Here is a 17002-nt window from a genome sequence, read left to right as displayed (position 1 = left end):
GAGAACTCCTTTGCAGCTTTGCTTTGATGAGTCAGTAATAGCCTCCACTCTATTGGTTGTATAAAATTCTAAACAAGTTCTTAACTGCAGGAATGCTGTTGCAATATATCATTGGGCTGTCTTAGGAAAAACGAGGAACCAATTCTTTCTTTGATGTCTGTACCGTGAAAATCTTGTTTCTGAGGCCAGCAGATTTTTGGATTTCAATCTTGACCCCAAAAGCCCTGCAGACCCTTTTGAGTAGATTTAAATCTCTCATGAGGTCAAGCTCACTTTGTATAAACAGCTACAAATTTCTTCATCATAATAGTTTACATCACATATGGGCGGCCCCCGGGCTGTATCCGGCCCCCCACTTCTTTTGATCCGGCCCTAATCTATTTCAGTGAAGTTTGTCTGATTCATGGTGGGAGAAAACATGGTGTGTTCTACTAACTCACACTAAGCTGATGTCATATGACTTGCGCAAACCACACCATGTTTTCTCCCACCAAGGTCTCTTTCTCACTTTGACTAGTGGCGTGTATGAACGTGTTACAACGTGTCAGTTCAGTGCCTGCATTGATGTAGTGCTCTGTTCGGTGCCTGTGTTGATGTTGTGTTCTGTTCAGTGCCTGCGATGTAGAAAACAGTGTGTTTGACAGTTCTGAATATCGCTTATAAATTTGGGACAATGTCAGGGGTTATGTCAAAAAAAAAAGAAAAGTAGATGCAGAGAATTGTCAATTTCAAGACAACTAGATGGAGGATTATTATTTTATTCTGAATAAAGGATTTCCTGTATGTTTGCTGTGCAAGGAATCCGTATCTGTCAACAAAGAATACAACTTGAAGAGACACTTTACTTCGAGACATGCAGGTGCCTAGTCTCCAGTGGCTGGAGACTAGGCACCTGCGCGGTGATCTGATTGAGGTATATAAGGCCTTGAATGGGTTGAGCACGCTGAATTCTGATGGGATCCTTCCACTTGTTCAGATTACGAACCTAAGGGGGCATAAATTCAAATTAAGAAAAGACAGATGTAGAATAGATGTGCGGAAATTTGCCTTTAGCCAGCGGGTGGTTAATTGCTGGAACAAACTTCCATCTGTCGTTGTGGAAGTTGATAGGTTGAATAAATTTAAGGAGGAACTGGACAGACATTTGGAGGGAATGGTGTGATTTTTTTTTTTTTTTTTTTTTTTGGCTGATGCTGCATAAGCTCATACATTTGCTTTCTTGCATCACATGCCACTACTACTACTATCACCAAAAAATTGACGGACAACTACGAAAAGATGAAATACAGAAGTTGAAGAAGAACTTGGATACCCAGCAGCAAATGTTCAACAAGCAAAGAATGCAGCACCACAGCATTGTCAAAGCCAACTTTGTGGTAAGCGAAAAAATCGCTAAGCATTCTAAGTCATTTGGTGAAGAAGAATTTATCAAAGAATGTCTGCTGGATGTTACAAGTATAATATGTCCTGAAAAGAAAAAAGACTTTGAGAATATTCTTTTGTCGAGACGTACTGTTGTCCGACGGATAGAAATTATGGCTGATGATATCAAAAAAAGTTTAAAAGAGAAGATTGCTAGATTGGAAGCATTTTCAATTGCTTCGGATGACAGCACCGATGCCTCCGATACAGCACAACTAGCAATATTTCTTCGAGGACTTGATGCGGATTTCAACATCACAGAAGAATTATTGGCGCTTCAGCTGTTAAAAGGAACAACTACCGGTGAAGATATATTTGAAACAGTCAACACAGCCTTTGAGAGATTTGGGCTTAAATGGAGTTCACTATCTGGCATATGCACTGATGGAGCCCCTGCAATGTTTGGTGCACGGAAGGATTTATTGGAATAGTTCATGAAAGAGCAATAGAACTACAGATCCATCAGGAAAATTTAACAAATTTTCACTGCATTATCCACCAACAAAATCTGTGTGCAAAATTGATTAAATTTACAAATGTTATGGAAGTTGTAGTAGCCAGTATTAACTTTGTTAAGTCATGTGCACTTAATCACCACCAATTTAAGGCGTATTTGGCAGACCTATTTTCGGATTATGAAGATGTGTCTTATTATTGTGAAGTGAGGTGGTTGAGTAAAGGTAAAATGTTAAAACGATTTTATGATCTGAGACAAGACATTGCAGATTTTATGGACATAAAAGGAAACACAATTAACCAAGTAAAAGATGATGAGTGGGTGTGTGATTTAGCATTTCTTGTAGTCACCGGATACCTAAACGAACTGAATCTCAAATTGCAAAAACAAGGACAATTGGTTCATGAACTGCATGGACATGTCAAAGCTTTTTGTAATAAACTAAGATTGTTGGAAAGTCAGATAAGAGCTAAAAATTGTTATCATTTTCCTACTCTAGCAACTCATAAAAATATCCCTTATAATTGTTATGGAGAAGAACTGAAGGCACTAATAGAGAAACTTGATACAAGGTTTTCCGACTTCCAAAACAAAGACTCCACATTCGCTTTATTTGTTCGTCCGATGGATGCTGATGTAAATAATGTGCCAGAAAACTTACAGATGGAACTTCAGGTGGATTTAGTGCTAAAATCACAATTTAACAACATTGCTTTGACGGATTTTTATAAATTTTATTTGGTGGAAGAAAAATATACAAATTTACGTGCCTTTTCAAGAAAAATCATGTCTTTTCGGCAGCACATATATGTGTGAACAGTTTTTTTCGAGGATGAAATACAATACATCAAAAATTCGGACAAGAGTAACGGACGAAAACCTCGAAAATTCTGTGCAATTACCCTTAAGTAATATTGACGTCAATATTGATAGTCTCATAATTCAAGTACAAGGCCAATTTTCACATTAAATTGTTATGTTGTTCATTGTATTATAAAATTTATGTAGAGCTTTATACCAAAGCATTATATTATAAATAAATGAAATATGAAGTAGCAACTTGTTTTAATTCATTTAATATTAATTTATTTTATTTAATAATTTGGTCAGGCTCTTGACTTGGAGACAGAATGATAATTTGGCCGCCGAACTAGGAAAGGTTGCCCATGCCTAGTTTACATCATCCTCTAGATCACAAATGTCAGATTTGGGATCTGATGGTATATGTTCAAAAACAAGCGAATGCAGGAAAAACACTTCACATTTATACAGCTGATTTGCATGTCTCAATGTGTCTAAACATGTCTATACCTGCATACAGTCACAAAGGAAGCAGTATGCATATTGCATGGAATGTATATCTGAGGAAAAAATTCTTACTCTCGTAAAAAAAAAAAAAAGCTGTATGTAATAGATAAAAATGGTTTCAATTTTTAGAATTAGCACTGAAAGCACACCCAGAAACTCCACGAATTTTGGAAACATCAAAATCTATGCAGACCAGTGTTACCAGTAAAAACATTTACAATAAACTATTATTTAACTTACCATCTAATAATGCTGATACTGAATAAAGAAATAGAAACCAATAATAAAAACCACTTTCTGCACATATCCAAGCTGTGATTATCAGTGCTGTCCTTAGGTATCCTAGAAGGAGAGAAAAAAAAATTCCAGAGTATGTAGACCAACCAAATTGTACAATACCTTTCCATGCAACTACTGTACTTGGTAATGCAAATGACATGTTTTGGAAAAGATCATCCAAAAAATACATGAAAACCAAGGCAAGTGATAACACAGTAAGCTAACATAAATTAAAAGCCATAAGCAGAAAAGATCATAACTATTTAACTTTTCTATATTAAGTTAAACTGTCAAGTCTTTTGTTCTGATGATTAAATTGCAGGAGTGCATATAAGGATAGGGGTGGAGGCATAGCCCTAGCTGCAGTAGGGAGACCCTAAAATTTACCTATATTACACATATATTCAGGTGATTTAGGGCAGCAAAACTACTCCTAGTCTTGGTCTCTGAGAGTGTTTAAATGGGCCCTGCCAAATATAAGTTTTTCATATTTTTATATCTTTATTCAAATTCATTTCTATAAATGCAGTACCAGTTTCCTGTGTCTCTTCATCTTTGCATCCTCCTTCACTGTTTCTTAATTGCAGGCCACTTTTCACATGGTCATGTGAAAAAGAAGAAAGTTTCTTACTTGGTGTTTTATGTATTTTACCACAACTCACGTTAAATTTACAAAAAAATTTTCAGGCATATAAGAACTGTAAAACATCATTATACAAGAGTTTGCAAAAGCCTTTAAAATTGTGTGGCATGGAGCTAAGTTTGTTACAGTATCCTTTGCTCTCATGTAGTGATGCACATCGCTCGCAGGTTCAACTCGAACTTCGAATAGAAAACACTACTGTTGAAGAAGAACGACATACTTGTGTGTATTTAAAATTATGTCCTTTAGAAATAATCTTAATTTTTTCCTTTACTTGCTCTTTTATCTTTGTTATTATTCTTTAGTGAGCAAATTGATTTTTTCTAAAGAATTGAATTCCTTGCTTTTCGTCAACTAATCTTTCTTTTTCTTTAACTAATCAACTAATCGCATCAACACTTGGAAGCAACTGCACTGTAAGTAAAGAACACTGATGTTTCTTTTCCTCATGTTTTGTGTTTGCCCTCTTACAGTCAAATCTCCTCTGAACTCCAGCTCTTTTTGAAAAAATAAAAATAAATAAATAAATAAAATAAAAATCTTCTCCTCCAGATTGTACTAATTCTGTAACAGTTAAATCTACTTTTATTTAAAATTGATTTTTGTATTTACTGGGGCTACTACTGTTGTTTGGAAGTAAAAGTTTTTAAGCCTGTCTTTATTAACCTCAAACGATAATACACTGCTAAGTAACGTTCACAACTGTAGTAGGGAAAGTATTTTATATAGTTTCATTTTTTTAGTTCTGATTTAACACAAGGAAACTATAAAAAAAAAGTAGAAAAAAATATTTAAATTGGGTATTTGAAAAACAAAATTGTAAAAATCTAAAGATTGGTACCTATTAGATTTGGAATATATAACAGTACTTGTCTCTTGGACTTGAAGATATTAAACATTTCCATGCAATCTGAAAATAAATGAAGTGATTTCAAGAAAAATACAAAATATTACAAAAAATTTAAATACTATACTGTTAGAATCTCTGCAACTGTACCAGTTTAACTTAATTAAAGCATTACATACTGTGTACATTGTCTGTGATTTTTTTTTTTTTTGCTTTTTCTCCTTTTGTTTCATTATTAGTAATGTGTTCATTTTGGAAACAAACATTGTAAAAACTTCGTTTGGAAGTTTAACAAGTGAACACAATTTATAAAAGCAGCGTTATCGAACAAATCAGCATCCTACTGCATTCTGGCTCAGTTTGAGCATCTGATCTTATATAATACTGGTACATATAAGTTTTATGAATAACCTAATACATAAAACTTATTAGTTTATTCATATCACCATAGATATTTTACTGATAAAATGATAGATGGTTTTTATAATAAATTATAAAACCATCTAATATACTGTATTAGTAATGCAGTATATTTTTCTGCCAGGGGCAAAAGTTGATGACATTGTAGAGCAGATATCATCTTTTAAAGGCACAAAAGGTGATACTGTTGTACATGCTGGAACTAATGACATTAAGAGTAAGAGATCTGCATATTTACTAAACAAGTCAACCCCAGGGGCTCACATCTGGTGAATATGGGCTTGGTACACCCAGGGTCCTGAGCTGGATATCATCATTCTTCTCTTTCTTGGTGATTCCCTTCTAATTTCTGACTCCTCTCTCTCTCTCTCTCTCTCTCTCTCTCTCTCTCTCTCTCTCTCTCTCTCTCTCTCTCTCTCTCTCTCTCTCTCTCTCTCTCAGGGTAATGCGGAAATTTTTTTTTGGCTGGTGCAGCAAAAGCCTCAGGCTTCCTTGCACCATGTGACTAATAATAAAAATAAGTACAGGTCAATGTTGAAAAAAAATTTGCGAGTTAGGGTTGATTTGAAAGTGTCTGCAATTCTGCCCAGACACGATACGAGGAAGTATATGATGAGAGCCTTGTTGATCAATTTGGGCCAGGAGATATTGTGGAAGGCTCAAGGTGTACACTTAAATAGAAAGGGAACAAGAATATTTGCGGATGCTATCGAGGCAGTGTTAGGTGGGTCGGAAAACTGCTAGCTTGGGAGAATACACAGACTAAAAGGTTAACAGTGGCCGCAGGCAGAGGCAAAGGTGATTCTTGCACTGCTTCTATTAGAATGCACAGCAGCCAGGAAAGCAAGGTAATGGTTATTTCCAGGATTGCTGGGAGTCATAGTGGAACAAGTAAATATATGGGTAACTAGAAACAGGTGCATGTATACCTGCATGTACACCAATGCTAGGAGTATAGTTAATAGATTTGATGAGCTTGAAGTGCTAGTCAAGACATCAAAGGGAGATATTGTTAGGATATCAGAGACGTGGTGTCACAAAGATATAAGCAGTGCAGAATTGGAATTTAGGGAGTACAATGTGTACAGAAAGGATAGACAGGACAGGAAGGGAGGAGCAGTTATGCTGTTAGTTAAGAAACACAAAATCTGAGGAAGTGCATCCAATTGATGTTGGTGGACAATGCAATGTTGAGTCTGTTTGGTGTGACATAAGCACTGGGAAAGGAAAAATGAGAGTAGGTGTGTGTTATAGGCCCCTAATGAATCTGATGAGTATAATGAGCAATTGTGAAGAGAAATATAGAGTGGGCCAGTAAATCAGAATATCTTATAATGGTGGATTTTAACTTTCCAGATGTTGACTGGAACTTGTGGGTTGGTCACTTGCACACTAGCAAGACTTTTGTGAATTTATTGGATGACTGTTTTCTACAGAAACATGTTCAAGAGGCAACCAGAGGGAGTAATACTCTTGATCTGATTATCAGCAGTGATTATTCATGCATTAAGGATTTGCAGATAAAGGAACCACTGGGGGACACTGATCACAATGTACTAGCATTAGCATTAGTAGAGGCATTTGATGCAAGAAAGCAAGCTTATGCAGCATCAGCCAAAAAAAAAAAAAAAAAAAAAGCCCACTCCCACTTCACCTCTCTGTTCGTTCAAAATACCTGTCCAGCTGAGCCTTAAACTTATTTAGGCTATCAACTTCCACGACAAGGGATGGAAGTCTGTTCCACCAACCAACCACTCGCTGGCTAAAGGCAAATTTCCGCACGTCTATCCTACATCTGTCTTTCCTCAATTTGAATTTATGCCCACTCAGGTGATTATTCTGAGCGAGAGGAAGAATCCCATCAGCATTGAGCTTGCTCAAACCATTCAATTCTTTATACACCTCTATCAGATCACCTCGCTGGTGCCTAGTCTCCAGACACTGTAATTTGCAAATCTTAAGCCTTTCTTCGTAAGAGCACCCCTTTGTTCCATTCACTAATCTTGTTGCCCTTCTCTGTACTCGTTCCAGCAGCTCTACATCCTTCTTGAAATGAGGCCTCCAGGCCTGTATACAGTACTCTAGGTGTGGCCTGACCATTGCCTTATACAAGGGAATAATCACCTCCTTATCCCTGCTAGAAAAATTCCTATATATCATTGACAATACACCATGAGCTACTCTTGCAGCCCGTCTGCACTGCTCAGAGAACTTCATATCTGCCTGCACAACCACCCCCAGGTCCCTTTCATTCTCTACTACTGTCAGTGTAATACCACAGAGTTGATACGTTGCTCTGGGGTTGCTGTTTCCCATGTGTAGTACTTTACATTTGTCAATGTTAAACTTCATTTGCCACCTCTCAGCCCATCTGCTCAACCTTTCCAGATCCTGTTGCAGCAGCATAGTGTCAGTAGTGTCCTTGACAACCCTGCCTACCTTTGTATCGTCTGCAAACTTGGACATTAAGCTTGATATACCATCATCAATATCATTTATGAATACAGAAAACAATAATGGACCCAACACTGAGCCCTGAGGGACTCCACTAATAACATTAGTCCACGACGAGCAGTGTCCATTGATTACCACTCTCTGTCTTCTCCCCCTCAGCCACCCCTTTACCCACAGCAGCAATTTGCCTCCAATGTTACACTGCTCCAATTTGTGCAGCAGTCTTCCATGTGCAACAGTATCAAAAGCCTTTCTAAGATCCAAGTATATAATATCAAAGTTATTCCCTGCATCCAGTTCCTTTGTGACTGCATCATAGTATCCAATCAAATTGGTCAGGCAAGACTTCCCCTTAACAAAACCATGCTGTGTCCGAGCTATAACTGAAGTCTTGTCTAAATGATCCTGCAGTGCTTCTTTAACCAGTGCCTCCATTAATTTTCCTGGAACAGAAGTTAAACTCACAGGTCTATAATTGCTTGTGTCAGCTTTTGATCTTCCTTTGTGAATTGGGGTCACATTTGCACATCTCCAATCTACTGATGTAGCACTGTCTCATTTGACCAATCTGATTAATCCCCTTCCTTCCAGAGTTTACATAAGTAAAGAACTCTTTGCTGTTTCTCTTTGCATCCTTTGTCAAAGATTTCTCGTAATCTGCCTTCGCCTGCCTAACCACCTTTGTAACTTGGTTAGAGATCAACTTATATCTATCATAGGCTTCTGTGTCACTTGTTAATTTATATGTATCCCATGCATTTTTCTTCTCTGCCATATGTCTCATTAGTTCATCTGACATCCATTGAGGCCTAAACCTTGAACAATATTTCTTAGTTGGTATGTAAAGCCTAGTAGTTTCCAAGATAACTTCTTTGAATGCTTCCCATTTTGAATTTGCTTTTGGTAACATCATTAGTTGGTCCCACTGTATAGAATTTAAATACTATCTCAGACTATTGTAGTCGCCTTTATGAAAGCAAAAACCCTTCCCTTTACCCCTGATGGTAGTTACTTCTTTGTGTAAATCCCACTTCAGCTCACTGTGATCACTGCCACCCAGTGGTTCTTTTATCTGCAGATTCTTAATGCATGAAGAATCACTACTGATAATCAAATCAAGGGTTTTATTCCCTCTAGTTGCCTCCCAAACATGCTGATGTAGTAGTAGTAGTAGTGGCATGTGATGCAAGTATATGAGCTTATGCAACATCAGCCAAAAAAAAAAAAAAAAAAAAAAAAATCGCACCATTCCCTCCACTCCAAATGCCTGTCCAGTTCCTCCTTAAATTTATTTAACCTATCAACTTCCACGACAGTTGGAAGTTTGTCCCAGGAATTAACCACCCACTGGGTAATGGCAAATTTCCGCACATCAATTCTACATCTGTCTTTTCTTAATTTGAATTTATGCCCCCTTAGGTGCGTAATCTGAATAAGTGGAAGGATCCCATCAGAATTCAGCATGCTCAACCCATTCAAGGCCTTATACACCTCAATCAGATCACCGCGCAGGTGCCTAGTTTCCAGCCACTGCAATTTGCAAAACTTGGTAAGAGGATCCCTTCATTCCCCTCACCAATCTTGTTGCCCTTCTCTGTACACGCTCAAGCAAATCTACATCCTTCCTAAAATGAGGCTTCCAGACCTATACACAGTACTCAAGGTGCGGCCTGACCATTGCCTTATACAGAGGGACAATCACCACCTCCTCCCTGCTAGCAAAATTCCTATATATCATTGACAAAACCCCAAGACCTGCCCTGGCAGCCTGTCTGCATTGCTCAGAAAACTTCATATCTGACTGCACCATTACTCCTAGGTCTTTTTCATTTTCAACCACCTTAAGCGTAGTACCACACAGTTGGTATGTTTCTCTAGGGTTACTTCTACCCATATGCAGTACTTTGCATTTGTCAAGGTTAAACTTCAGTTGCCACTTCTTAGCCCATCTGCCCAAATTATCTAGATTCTGTTGCAGTAGCACACTGCCATTACTGTCATTAACAACCCTGCCAACCTTTGTATCATCTGCAAACTTCGACACTAAGCCTGATATACCTTCATCAATATCATTGATAAATATACAAAACAACAGTGGCCCAAAAACCGAACCCTGTCCGTCTCCACGAAGAGCAGCACCCATTAATTACCACCCTGTCTTCTCCCACTCAACCACCCTTTTATCCATTTTAGCAACTTACCCTTAATACCATTCTGCTCCAATTTGTACAATAGTCTTCCATGTGCAACAGTGTCAAAAGCTTTCCTGAAATCGAAATATATGATATCAAAATTATTTTTTGCATCCAGTTCCTTTCTAACCACATCATAATATCCTATCAAATTTGTCAGACAAGACTTTCCCTTAACAAAACCATGCTGTGTCTGAATTATTGCTGCAGTCTTGTCTAGATGATGCTGCAATGCATCTTTAACCACGACTCCGTTATTTTACCCTGAACAGAAGTTAAACTAACTGGTCTGTAATTGCTCGTGTCACCCTTTGATCCCCCTTTGTGAATTGGGGATTTGCACATCTCCAGTCCGTGGGGACCTCTCCCTGAGACAAAGGATGCTCTCATAATTATGACTAAGAGTTTGCTTAGTTGCTTTGCCACCTCCTTTAATTTAACTGGATAGATCCCACCACCCCAGGTGCCTTTCTTATGTTTAACTTCAACAATTTCTCCTCCACTTTGCTCTCAGCTATAAAACAATCATCCAATGTAGAAAACAATCATCCAATAAATCCACAAAAGCCTTGCTAGTGTGTGAGTGACCAACCCACAAATTCCAGTCAATATCTGGGAAATTAAAATCCCCCATTATAAGACTCTCTGATTTACTGGCACATTCTATTTTCCTGTACAGTTTCTTATTATACTCATCAGAGTCATTAGCCCTATAGCACACTCCTACTCTCAATTTTGGTCTCCCAATGCTTATGTCACACCAAACTGACTCGACACTGCACTGTCCAGCGATGTCGACTGGCTTCGCTTCCTTGGATTTTATGTTTCTTAACTAATAGCATAACCCCTTCTCCCTTCTTATTCTGTCTATCCTTTCTGTACACATTGTGCTCCCCAAATTCCAGTTCTGCATTCCTTATATCTGTGTGACACGTCTCTGATATCCCAACAATATCCGACTTTGATGCTTTGAGCAATACTTCAAATTCATCAAATTTATTTACCAAACTCTTAGCATTGGTGTACTCGCAAGTATACATGCACCTGTTCCTATTCTTAGCTACCCTAACACAACCCACGTGTTTACTTGTACTGCAATGACTCCCAGCAGTCTCTGAAATATCCTGCATCTTGTTTTCCAGGCTTCTGCTCATTCCAATAGATGCAGTGCAAGAATCTCTTTCACCTCTGCCAGTGGCTACTGTTAATCTATTAGTCTTTGTATCCCCCCCCAAGCTAGCAGTTTTCCGACCCGCCTAACACTGCCTCCATAGCATCAGCAAATATTCTTGCACCCTTTCTATTTAAGTGTATCCAATCCCTGTAGAAGCAGTCTCGCCTGTTAACAAGTACAGACCAAGCTGAAAAAAAATTCTACCCCTTGAGCCTTGCACAATCTTTCCAGGGCCGAATTGATCGACAAGGCTCTCATCATATACTCCCTTTTATCGTGGGAGGGACTCCTATCATAATATGATAGCTGCTGTACACCAGTATGCATTGCATTATCAATAGGTTATCTTATAGCCAAAAATTTCATCTGGTTTTGATAACTTTTTCTTTTTAGTACAGTGGCAATGAGGATATAATTGTAAGATGGAAAGGGTGCAGTGAAATGAGAACTTTCTGCAATATAAGAAATAAATCATTAGAACAATATAAATTAGCAAAATTTTACCAACACTGGCAAAGCAAAAGGCCCTTGAAGGTGCATTATTTCAGAGGAGGTGGGGCATGTATCTAGAGGAAGGGGGAGCCTTGAGTGGCATCATAAATACAAAAATAATAATCTCAAAAATGTCATGGAATTGTTCTGAGAATGTGTGTGTGTGTGTGTGCATTTATGTATTTATTTTTAAGGTGAGGGTTCCATAATCATTTTATGGTGTAAGCCTCCAGCTAATCAATTTTGCAGATAGAGCCCTTGATTTTCTGCTGGGCCACTAATATTGCTTCCATACCTACATTGTTGCTTATGTTTAGCTGACTGCATCAAGCAGAATTTGGGAGCTGAATCACATAATATGGATGAGACGATTTTGGTAATTTCTTAGTTTAGTGTCCAAATTATTTCTTTTTGCGAAACGCAAAGAAATGTACTCCCGAAATTTAATAAATCATTGTTGGTATAATAAACTATCTGATTTAGACGAAGACAAAAGGAGTTGATTTTAACTGAGCGGGATTTTTGAACTGTCTCACACACAAACACAGCAAGAACAAACGATCAATAGGGTAATGTAATTTTTATTTTATTATTTTTATTTTATTATTTTTATGTATTTATATTTGTCCCATAATTCCGATAAAATTTACAATCAAGTTTTGAACTGTAAGAGATATTAATGCGCAGGGCTAGCTATTTTCCTAGTCAGTTTTGCTGCCGCGTAATGCAATGATTTCTTACGGCGTAAGCCATAAGTTGTAATTGTGATTTGTAATTAATTAATGGGGCTTACATAAATACACTCCAGTGGCAAATTCTATCCGAATTTAATATATATATTCATTCATAGTTTATGAGCATGCATGGATAAATGAGGAATTAAGGCCATTTGCAAGACAATTGTCTGTAAAGACAACGTACAACATAAAGATATGGAATTGTTCGTCCACTGAAACTGAGTGGCGTCCGCGTGTTTTGAGAACTGGTTTTCTTTTTTACATCTCTCTCTCCAGCTGGTGCTTAAAAAAATGAAATTGAATAAATTAAACAATTAATAAATATAATAAAGACAGCGGGGCAGGTAAATAAAATGAAAGCCTTGTACAGACACCAAAGACAAAATTAAGAATAATTTAAAAATTTATTCTTAATTTGATACTATATTCGAATCTTGTAACCTCCCGCCTGTTGGACTCTGGAAATAGATACAAATTTGTACTATACTGATCCGACACAGCATAGCCCAATATAAAAGTTAAACTACATGCTCAAAAACTCCACTTTTGGATTAGATAATATAAATCGTGCCGTGACAGTCACATTGAGATCGTTCACAGCAACTTTCATCGCTCCTAATATTCTGATCAAATGATTTCCTAGACTTCACAACTTGGGAAATGATGAATTGTGAAATAATGCATTATAGAGGCCCTGTCTCATTGTGGCTGTTGACCTCCTTGCTGACGCTAGAGGTTTTTGCCATCTGCATCCAGTACATCTCTTCTGTGGAAGATTTAAAAGCAAGATATCTAATTGTTGAGTACCTTTGACTTGGAGCATGACAAGGACCATTATGCTCTTCGTGGCAGTGGTCTCTTGTAAGGTTATACAGTATTTCAAGTTGAGTAATGTTTATTATTATTACAATTAACCATATGGTGCAAGGAAGCCTGAGGCTTTTGCTGCACCAGCCAAAAAAAAATTTCTGAGTTACCCTGAGTAAGAGAGAGAGAGAGAGAGAGAGAGAGAGGAGAGAGAGAGAGAGAGAGAGAGAGAGAGAGAGAGATGAGATGAGAGAGAGAGAGAGAGAGAGAGAGAGAGAGAGAGAGAAGGGAATCACCAAGAAAGAGAAGAATGATGATATCCAGCTCAGGACTCTGGGTGTGCTAAGCCCATACTCACCAGATGTTGAGCCCCTTGTTTTGGACTAGCTAATGTTCATATCCCTGTGACAGTCTCATTGGGCTGTTCATAGCAATCATCATCATCACCATTAAATTTTTGATGAAATTTTCCTGAATTTGACTACGTAGCAATCAGTGCTTTATAAAGAAAGTCTCATTGCGGCTGTTGTTTTCCTCTTGACGCTGCTGGCTTTATTATTATTATTATTATTAGCTATATGGTGCAAGGAAGCCTGAGGCTTATGCTGCACCGCCAAAAAAAAAAATTTCCCCAGTTACCCTAAGAGAGAGAGAGAGAAAGAGAGAGAGAAAAGTAAAAGGGAATCACCAAGAAAGAGAAGAATGATGATATCCAGCTCAGGACCCTGGGTGTGCCAAACCCATACTCACCAGATGTGAGCCCCTGGGGTTATATCATCTGCTTCCGGTACGCCTCTTCTCGTGGAAGATTGTAAAGATATATTTCATTGCTGTGTATCTTGGAGCGGAAGTGATGAATATCAACATGCTTCCTGTGGCAGTAGTTTCATCGTGACTACTTGCCACCGACTATCCTTTTTAAGTGCTTTTGTATATAGTTAAATTTTTAACTTTTAAATTTTCTTCCGTTGTAATATCTAAAATTTAAATTCAAGTAAGGTAAGATATCAAAATTTCTGAGTAAAATAATTACTAGGTTCATTCACACATTTTTTTTTTTTTTTTTTTGCTGGCTCCTGGTTTGGGCAACCTGGAAGCAGGATTGCTGGCGCCCACTGGTATAACACTACTATTATATTTAGGCCACCCGAATAATTAAATTTATCTGTCGTTCTGTGTCTTGTGGTCGATTTGTCCGTTTTCTCGATGAAAAACCCCAGTTTCTTGGGAGAAAAATCTTGCTATCTACGCCTGAGACCAACTAACTCAGCCACGGAGTGAAAAAAGCCCATTAACGTTCCTCGCTTCATCGACGGGATTCGAACCCGGGCCTTTTCCACCCGGTGTGGGGAGGACGGTGATGATACCACTGTGCTACCGCGCAGACCTCGGTATATCACTATCTCCCCGGTTGGTGCAGGATTTTGTGCGTTTCAGCACTACAGGTGAGAGTGGACCTACACCAGCATATTAGGCTGACACGAGCGCCAACACTTTTTCGGGCCCGATGTGCAGAGGCTTGCACCACCACAATGAACAAGCTGGAGACAGGCAAATGCCTAGGAGCAACCAGTGATAATACAAACACACTATATTAGATTAAATTAGATTTTTTGGAATATGGGTGTGTGTGGACTCACTTGCACCTTGTCTGAATATTGGAAGTCTTGACTGACGGGGGTTGAACTTACCATAGTGTTTTGGGTCTCTAGTTTGGTGGCCCAGTACTTATGTTGTTAGTGATTGGCAGGATAATCTCTTGAAATGTAGAGTTGGTGACTGCCTGTAAAATGTAAACTCGTGTGCAAAACTGAAGGACCAACACTATTTCTAAAGGTTACAATCACAAAATCAAACAAAACTGCCTGTGGCGATTTGCATAACTGTGGCTGATGCACATGCAAAAAAAATTTTGAATAGTGATGAGAGGGCTCATATAAACAGATAAAAGCAGCAGTTCAGCAGTTAAGTGCAAATTGCCGAATGGTGAGCAGGATTGTTACAGACGTTCGATTGGTTCCATACAGTGCTACAGACAACAAAATGGCCAGTAGACAACATCTGGATAACTATCCGGGGTCGAATAATTGGAAAGCTCGAGGCAAGTCGAAGCGCGAGGAGCATGGCTGCAGAGTTCGGTATCGCCCATATCATCGTCTCACCTGTGTGGTCGGCCATCAGAACGACAGGTACAGCTATTGGAAGGACCAGTGGGGGTCGTTCACGGAAAACAAAGCCTAATGATGACCGCTATGTACTCCTACAGGCCAAGAGGGACCGACAACAGACAGCAGGATCCATTGCAAACCAGCTGCACAGTACATCGCGGTTTACTGTGGCCAGGAGACTCCACAAAGTGGACTGTTTGCCCGACAGCCAGTACGCTGTTTCCTTTTAACACTTCCCCATCGCAGACACCGTTTACAGTGGTGCATCGAACACAAGGACTGGGCAGCAGCGCAATATGGTAAGGTACCCTTTACTGATCAGAGTAGATTCAGTCTCAGCAGCGATGTCGGCTAATCTGACGAGATTGGCACACCGTATCACCCCGAAAACATCACTGAAAGGTATCGATATAGCGGTCGAGGCGTTCTTGGATGGACGTACAGAACTCGAGATACTGTAAGGCGGTACTGTAACCGGTGCACGCTACTGTACTGAGGTAATCCTTCCCCATGTGCGTCTGTTCCGAGGTGCCATTGGCCCCGAGTTCGTGTTTATGGATGATAACGCCACACCCCATCGCACTGCAGCTGTTGATATGTTTTTGGAAAGTGAGAACATTGTTCGTATGGATTGGCCTGCCCGTTCCATCGATCTAAATCTCAACCTACACATGGGACGCTCTGGGGAGATGCCTAGCGGCACGTCCACACCCAGCTGAAGATGGCGCTGACAGAATGGACGATGTTACCGCAAGAACTTATCAACATTGTTCTAAGTATGGACAGGCGGTGCAAAGCCTGCATCGACATTAGGGGTAGCCATATCTCCTACTGAGGACCACCTCTTCCCTTTGTTCCATCTTTGGCAGTGATGCATCTGTATCATGGCAGCCAGTGCTACATTGCCATTTTTGAATCAAGTCCCCTTGTACTGTTTTGTTTCCGTTGTTGTTTCCTTCATCATTTCTGTACCTCAGGTTCCTTTGGTATGCTTTTTCCATATCCAGGCCACTCCTATGAGAAGCTACAGGTGAAAACCTGACTGGTCCTTATGTTCTGGAAGTTATTGTGATCTCCCTCTGAATTTAGAGGATAGACATAGTGGAGTTAATGTTGGCTACACAGTGATATGTCTTTTTTTTTTTTTTTTTTTGTGATTTGTAGTTGTATTATTTAGGTATATACTCTTTTCTGGATGTTTATTTTAAATAGTTAAATTATTGCAAATAACTGATTTTTTGTCCCGTACCAGTTGTTTGGGTCAATGTGTTATGTAAATTAAATTATTGCAAATAACTGATTTTTTGTCCCGTACCAGTTGTTTGGGTCAATGTGTTATGTAAATGGAAGATGTCCTTTTGGAAATTATTCTTGATTTTGTGGTGAGACTTTAAATTGTCCTTGTTTCTTCTCCTGAATTGGGAGGGGCTCCAATGATTTTGGTTGCGGAGATCTATTCTAATTTTGTTTTATTGTTTTTTGCTGTACTTGTGGGTGGGCATTGCTAACTCTTTGCTGGGATTGAATTGTAATGGGCTTAAAACTTAACTTAGCTTTTGTCTAGACACGATTTTCTTTGTTTCCTGTTTCCATAATGTAAGG

At 38.8% G+C, this 17002-nt stretch overlaps 1 protein-coding gene across 1 annotated transcript in view; it reads right to left on the bottom strand.

Moving 5' to 3' along the window:
- LOC150078203 (uncharacterized) overlaps positions 1–17002 on the bottom strand; it is an 82368-nt gene that overhangs the window by 50770 nt on the left and 14596 nt on the right. The window contains exons 2-4 of the mRNA XM_090384489.1: positions 12610–12707; positions 4951–5019; positions 3428–3529 (exon numbers count right to left, since the gene is read on the bottom strand). Of these exons, the coding sequence (XP_090240615.1) occupies positions 3428–3529; positions 4951–5019; positions 12610–12707 (269 nt within the window). The remainder of the gene's footprint in view (positions 1–3427; positions 3530–4950; positions 5020–12609; positions 12708–17002) is intronic.

Source organism: Mastigoproctus giganteus, chromosome 11 (assembly GCF_048544385.1).
Source record: "Mastigoproctus giganteus isolate SK-2022 chromosome 11, ASM4854438v1, whole genome shotgun sequence".
NCBI classification, from domain to species: domain Eukaryota; kingdom Metazoa; phylum Arthropoda; class Arachnida; order Uropygi; family Thelyphonidae; genus Mastigoproctus; species Mastigoproctus giganteus.
Note: the sequence above shows the minus strand (reverse complement) of the source record. Positions and strands in the feature narration are given on the sequence as shown.